Below are 6,911 nucleotides of genomic sequence, written 5' to 3' on the forward strand. Positions count from 1 at the left end.
GTAAACGTGTTCAGGGACGGTCCCTTGACTCACATTTACTTCCTGTTTCGGGAGTTCTACTTCCTGTAGGGAGGTCATCCTTTACAGACATGTTTCGAACGGGTCTGAGGTCTCACATGTCAAGTTTCAAGTGGATACAACAATCCCTGTTAAAGCAGCATGAAAAACTGTAAATTTAATTTCGTCTGCCGTCACCAGGGGGTGCTGATTTTGACAAGTACTATTTTCATATAGATTTGTATGCAGGTGCCTCCATCATGTGGCGAAAAAAAGTTACTGCATGAAAATGAACGAACAAACCTATCAGTTGAGTGAATAATTTGCAGTGTTGCCATGGCAACACCGTTGAATGATTTGTTATCATATTCAGCACGCATAATCTACCATGTGTTTTCACTCATTTTGAGTTTGATACAAGGAACTCTGTAAAAGTTATAAGCGAAATTGTGAATTTGTTGTATTTTCTGTTACCACCAGGAGGCGCTGTTTTCAAAATGTACAGTTTTTGCATAGGCATCTTCAGCAAGGGCCCATCATCGATTGTCACAAGTTTGGTTAAGATCTGACCTTCCATCGCAAAGTTATAAGAGTTTGTTGTGTGTTGCGAAATACCAGACGTCATAGTGTCTGCCATCACCGGGGGGGCTGTTTTTTAAAGTGAATATTTTATATATATCACAGACACAGTTGGACAGGAAGCAGGAAGTAGACCTTTTGAATGTATCAAAATCTTTTCAATAAGTATCATGGCGTACAAGAAAAAGGGCGGCAAAGTTGGCGAAAATGACGATTCTACGCAACACACAACCAACTCTTATAACTTTGCGATGGAAGGTCAGATCTTAACCAAACTTGTGACAATCGATGATGGGCCTTTGCTGAAGATGCCTATGCAAAAACTGTAAATTTTAAAAACAGCGCCTCCTGGTGGTAACAGAAAATACAACAAATTCACAATTTCGCTTATAACTTTTACAGACTTCATCGTATCATACTCAGAATTAATGAACACATTCAAAACACATGGTAGATGATGCTTGCTGAATATGATGACAAATCGTTCAACGGTGTTGCCATGGCAACACTGCAAAGGATTCACATGATGGAGGCAGCTGCCTACAAATCTATCAAATCTAACATATACAGTTTTTCATGCTGCTCTAACAGGGATTGTTGTATCCACTTGAAACTTGATATGTGAGACCTCAGACCTGTCCGGAACATGTCTGTAAAGGATGACCTCCCTACAGGAAGTAGAACTCCCGAAACAGGAAGTAAAGTCTAACATTGGCCGATCTTCAAGAAACTTGATATGCGAGTCAAGGGACCGTCCCTGAACACGTTTACGGACACACCTTTCACCCAACAGGAAGTCGGCCATTTTAAACAGGAAGAGCCCTCTAACATACCACAGGGACGCTGAAAATAGTCCGAGCTGAAAATAACTACGACAGAAAATAACTAGTACCGCAAGCGGTGAATGAACCGGAGATAGCTAGAGGACTCGCGTGGCAACGTGGGCGCACGGAGACTCGCTCTTTTTTTGAAGTTTTATCAAATCCACATTTTTCATTCGTAGTTTATGATTTAAATGTAATTGTACTTAGTACTTTTTGTCCTTCATGAACAAATATGCAGTTAATAAGTAATCCAAGATCTAATTTCACTTTTGCTCTCAAAACTGAGCTCATCAGCTGACTTTACAGCCCTTTAGTCACATACAGAGTAGCCTAGCACTTTACTGGCACAAATATGTAAGTGACATGAACAGCAGGTTTCATAAAACACCTTCTCTGACAGAAAACTCCTGATGTGTTACAGTTTTCTCTCGTGTGATCACTGGACTGAACACAGATCCACATCAGACGTCCTCCAGGAAACATGAAGGAGATTTTCCACTCAAACTGAGAGGTAACTCTTTAAAGTGCTTTCAATATGATGCTTTCAGTGGAGCAGTGATAAGTCAGTGAGGAGCTCATTTGCACAAACTCATGACAACAACAAAGGCTTCCCTTTGTTGTTGTCATGAGTTTGTGCAAATGAAATTGTCATGAGTTTGTGCTTTTCATATATGAGGTTTACACTTTACAGTATAAAACAAGTTATTCTCTGTAAATTGGGTCGGTTTATACATTCAGTCTGTCTGTAATGATCTGGCTTTGTCTCTGTGTTTCATGTCTTCATAAGTTTTCATTATCAGCTGTTGTTTGCTTGGCGACACACGTCTTCTCCATTTCTGCATCAGTAAATCTGTGATCGACCTGTGTGTCTGTGTGTGTCTGTGTGTGTGTGTGTGTGTGTGTGTGTCTCAGAATGACTGAAGTCCAGCAGATGAGTGGTTGTGTGGAGGAAGACAAGGACAGAGCAGAGTCTCCAGGACCCAGCGGTCAGCCTGTGAAGAGTGACCAGTCTATGGGCAAACCTAATAACTTCAGTGATGAACCTGGAGCCTCAGAGACGAAGTAAGAGACACTTTGTCCTGTGAAGAAGTCACAACCAAACCTGTGTCCTCACAAAGACTAAATCACACACACACACACACACAGCTGTTTTACCGTCATAAACACTTTTATCCTGAGAAAACTTGTAACAATGCACTAACAACAAGACAAAACACAAATGCAAAAAACACGAAAACACACAAAAAAAAAACTAGTGGAAAACAACTTGAAGTGAGTGAAAAACTCACGAGAAAGATTCATGTAATTCGTTCTACAACTACATCAAAGTCATTTCTCATCAGCTGTGAGTTTTTAAACCAGCTGCAGTTGTCCTTCGGTCACATGACTCACTGCACGTCATCTTGATGACATCCATTGTATTGATCTTTGTCTAAATGTTCAGAAATACCAGGCTTGATCATATTGACCATAACTCTTTGGAAACACTGTATTTCCTGTACTTGTTTGTGTTGTTTTCAGCCGGACATGAGAGCTTCAGCACAGGAATGATAATAGAACACTTCCATAGCTCTGGAACAACAGGATTCTCTGTCAGTTTTTCAAAGATTGCACAGAAAGCATCATGAAGTTCAGGAGAGCAGTTTTTTAGCACAGAGGCTGAGAAACCATCAGGTCCTGTAGATTTCTGACTACCGTCATGTCTAAATGCTGACTGTACCTGTAGAGCAGGGCCGTCACACTCTAATGACCTGGGGGCCAATGAGCGTCTATTGGGGGCCGGACTACGGAACATAGAGTCGTCAAAAAACAAGTGTTCAGTACCACGAGCTTCAAGTTAAAACACAATCTTGCATCATGATATCACACATATACTTTGTGATACTATTTATGATGCAAAATCAATTTGTTAATATCAAATACACATTTATTTCAAATGATGCAAATATTGGGTGGGAGTCACTCCAGACTCTGGAGGTCACACTGACACTGAGGCTGCTTTGTGATCAAAGTGTCTAAAAAAAGACCATCATCAGTGATCATGTGATGTTTGTGTTTGCAGAGGTCAGAACCAGAGACAGAGAGCAGAGTCTCCAGGACCCAGCGGTCTGTCTGTGAGGAGTGATGAGTCTATGGGAACACCTTTATACTTCAGTCATGAACCTGGAGCCCCAGAGACAAAGTAAGAGACTCAATAAATAATGCTCTCAAATCAATATGATATGCTCTTGAATTAAGATAAGAAATAACCTCCATCTGTTGGAGGGAAACGTCCAAACTTCAGAGCAGCTCTGTAAGCAGCTTCACATCAACAGCTCATTTCTTTTATTTGTGGTTCAAATTGAATTTGACTGGACTTTTGTGAAGAAAGAAGAACTAAATGTGTGTGTGAGCAACAGACTGAACTGAACTGATTCAGAATCTGATGAAACGGATCAATGAGTCAAACCATTGACGAGTCAGAGAGAGTGTGAGGATGAGCCTCAGGGTTAGACCTTTACAACAGTCCATCAGAACCACTGTGAGACATGTCAGTGATAAAAGAAATGTCTCCACAGACACATGTCCACCTGTCCCCGACGTGTCAGTAATAAAAAAATGTCTTCACAGAGACCAGTTTGCTGTTTCTTTGGACAAGCAGATGTCCCGCTGTCCTCTGTGTCAGGACGTCCTGAAGGATCCACTCTCCACCAGCTGCGGTCACCGGTTCTGCAGGCGCTGCATCTCCTCATACTGGGACCAGTCTGGTCCATCCGGAGACTCCTGCTGTCCCCAGTGTGGACAAAGACCCAGGACAGGACATGGACCACAGAGCATCTTTGGTAAGACTCATAAGGGGAGCAGCTCCCATCAGCACTAGCAGACTTTAGAAATGGAAAAATAGGAGAAAACAGTTTAAAAGTTAAAAATGTGACTCATGTTAACTCCATGATGGAGTTTAACTCTCTGCTGCCCCCTGCAGGTTGAAGAAATGAAGGTTTCCCCTCATTTTGCTGCTTTTCTCTCATGATTGTTCTCTTGTATGCAGAAGATACTCTTTCCTTCACAATCATCACAGTTCTTGTAGAATGATTCAGTCTTTCATAATAAAGTTATTCAAGTCATTACAGTAAAAATGTAGTTTTTCATTTGACAACAAACAACATAAAACAACAACGTCACAGAAAAACATGACACTGATGAAAATAATCCTCAGCTGCTCACATTCTTTGTCTCTTGTCTTTCAGCAGATGTTGGTCTGCAGAAGGTTCTAGATGAACATAAGATCAGTCTGAGGAGCAGATTTGAACATGTGACTGAAGGAACTGAAGGAACAGGAAGTAGAACCCTCCTGAACAGGATCTTCACTGAGCTCTACATCACAGAGGGACAGAGTGAAGAGGTTAATACTCAACATGAGGTGATGCAGCTGGAGACGACCTCCAAGAAGAAGACAGTCCAGGACACTCCCATCAAGTGCTGCGACATCTTTAAAGCCTTACCTGACCAGCAGGGGAGCATCAGAGTCGTCCTGACCAACGGCGTCGCTGGTGTTGGAAAAACCTTCTCGGTGCAGAAGTTCACTCTGGACTGGGCCGAGGGTTTGGAAAACCAGGATGTGAATCTGCTGATTGTGCTCTCGTTCAGGGAGCTGAACCTGATCAGAGATCAGCAGCACAGTCTTCTCACGCTGCTCCATGTTTTCCATCCAACATTAGAGAAGGTCAGAGCAGAGGAGCTTGCTGTCTGTAAACCTTTGTTCATCTTTGACGGCCTGGATGAAAGCAGACTCTCACTGGACTTCAGCAGCAGGACGCTGGTTTCTGACGTCACACACAGGTCATCAGTCAACGTGCTGCTGACCAACCTCATCCAGGGGAATCTGCTTCCCTCGGCTCTCGTCTGGATAACTTCTCGACCTGCGGCGGCCAATCAGATCCCTCCTACATGTGTTGCCAGGGTATCAGAAGTACGAGGCTTCACTGACGAACAGAAGAATGAGTACTTCAGGAAGAGATCCAGAACTGAAGATCTGTCCAGCAGAATCATCTCACACATCAAGACGTCCAGGAGCCTCCACATCATGTGTCAAGTCCCAGTCTTCTGCTGGATCAGTGCTACAGTTCTGGAGCACATGTTGACCACAGAGCAGAGAGGAGAGCTGCCCAAGACCCTGACAGACCTGTACTCACACTTCCTGCTGGTTCAGACCAAGAGGAAGAAGAACAAGTACGATAAAGGACATGAGACGAGCCCACGGAAGCTGACGGAGGCCGACAGGGACTTTCTTCTGAAGCTGGGGAGGCTGGCCTTTGAACATCTGCAGAAAGGAGACATCATGTTCTACCAAGAAGACCTGGAGCAGTGTGGTCTTAGTGTGAAAGAGGCCTCGGTGTACTCAGGAGTTTGTACAGAGATCTTCAGAAGAGAGAACGTGATCTTCCAGAAATCAGTCTACTGCTTTGTTCATCTGAGCATTCAGGAGTTTCTGGCTGCAGTCTACATGTTCCACTGTTTCACCAACAGGAAGACAGTGGTACTGCAGGACCTTTTCAGACAAGAAGTTAATGATGATGATGATGATGATGGTGGTTACACTTCTCTGGATGTGTTCCTGAAAGCAGCCATGGAGAAATCCCTTCAAAGTGAAAATGGTCACCTGGACCTGTTTGTTCGCTTCCTTCATGGACTCTGTCTGGAGTCCAACCACAGACTCTTAGGAGGTCTGCTGGGTCAGACTCAGAACAGTCCAGAAATCATCCAGAGGGTCACTGAGAACCTGAAGGAGATGAACACAGACAACATCTCACCTGACAGAAGCATCAACATCTTCCACTGTCTGACAGAGATGAACGAGCAATCAGTGCATCAGGAGATCCAAGAGTTCATGAAGTCAGAGAACAGAAGACAGGAACTCTCTGAGATCCACTGCTCAGCTCTGGCCTACATGCTGCAGATGTCTGAGGAGGTTCTGGATGAGTTGGACCTGGACAAGTACAGAACATCAGACCAGGGGAAACAGAGACTGATTCCAGCTGTGAGGAACTGCAGGAAGGCTGTGTGAGTTCAGACATGATCAATAACATCATCAGTCAGTGATGATTCATGGTTTGGTTTATCAAATACACACAGAAGTCAGTTCTTCTCGTTCTTCTCAGTTTGTTTCTGGAGATGTTTTAAATGATGAATGTGAAGATTTGTCAGCTGGTTGTGATTCTTGTTTTGAACTGAATGAAAACACCAAATCACAACATTCTCTCAAGTCTCTGTTCAAGACAGAAAGACAAGAGAAACCAACAGTTCACACAATGAACAAACACTAGGGGGCAGTGGAGAGAAAATCTGTGGCAGAACCAGACTCAAACATGTGCAGCATCTGCCTCGACCGGTAGTGGTGAAAGGACAAAATGGAGGACAGAGGAAAGGAGGGGGAGAGAAAGTGAAAGAGGGAGGTGAGGTAGAGACAGAAGAGAGAGACCGGGAGCAGAAATATAACAGTTGTGTCAGCTTCTAAGTTAAAACAGGACTTTT

The 6,911-nt window shown here is 43.5% G+C and overlaps 1 protein-coding gene across 1 annotated transcript; it reads left to right on the forward strand.

The window, feature by feature from the left end:
* The first annotated feature begins 2,337 nt into the window (after positions 1–2,337).
* On the forward strand, positions 2,338–6,444 carry LOC122764753 (NLR family CARD domain-containing protein 3-like). The gene is made up of 4 exons (XM_044018678.1): positions 2,338–2,462; positions 3,463–3,582; positions 4,011–4,222; positions 4,628–6,444. Exons 1-4 carry the CDS (start codon positions 2,413–2,415, stop codon positions 6,442–6,444), a joined length of 2,199 nt encoding a protein of 732 aa, XP_043874613.1. The 5' UTR covers positions 2,338–2,412.
* Positions 6,445–6,911: the final 467 nt, after the last annotated feature.

This window comes from Solea senegalensis, unplaced genomic scaffold, assembly GCF_019176455.1.
Source record: "Solea senegalensis isolate Sse05_10M unplaced genomic scaffold, IFAPA_SoseM_1 scf7180000017644, whole genome shotgun sequence".
NCBI classification, from domain to species: Eukaryota; Metazoa; Chordata; class Actinopteri; order Pleuronectiformes; family Soleidae; genus Solea; species Solea senegalensis.

Coding starts and splice junctions, on each gene's coding strand:
- LOC122764753 (XM_044018678.1), top strand. CDS start 2,413: ATGGGCAAACCTAATAACTTCAGTGATGAACCTGGAGCCTCAGAGACG. Junction 2,463..3,462: donor CCTGGAGCCTCAGAGACGAA/GTAAGAGACACT, acceptor TTGTGTTTGCAG/AGGTCAGAACCAGAGACAGA. Junction 3,583..4,010: donor CCTGGAGCCCCAGAGACAAA/GTAAGAGACTCA, acceptor ATGTCTTCACAG/AGACCAGTTTGCTGTTTCTT.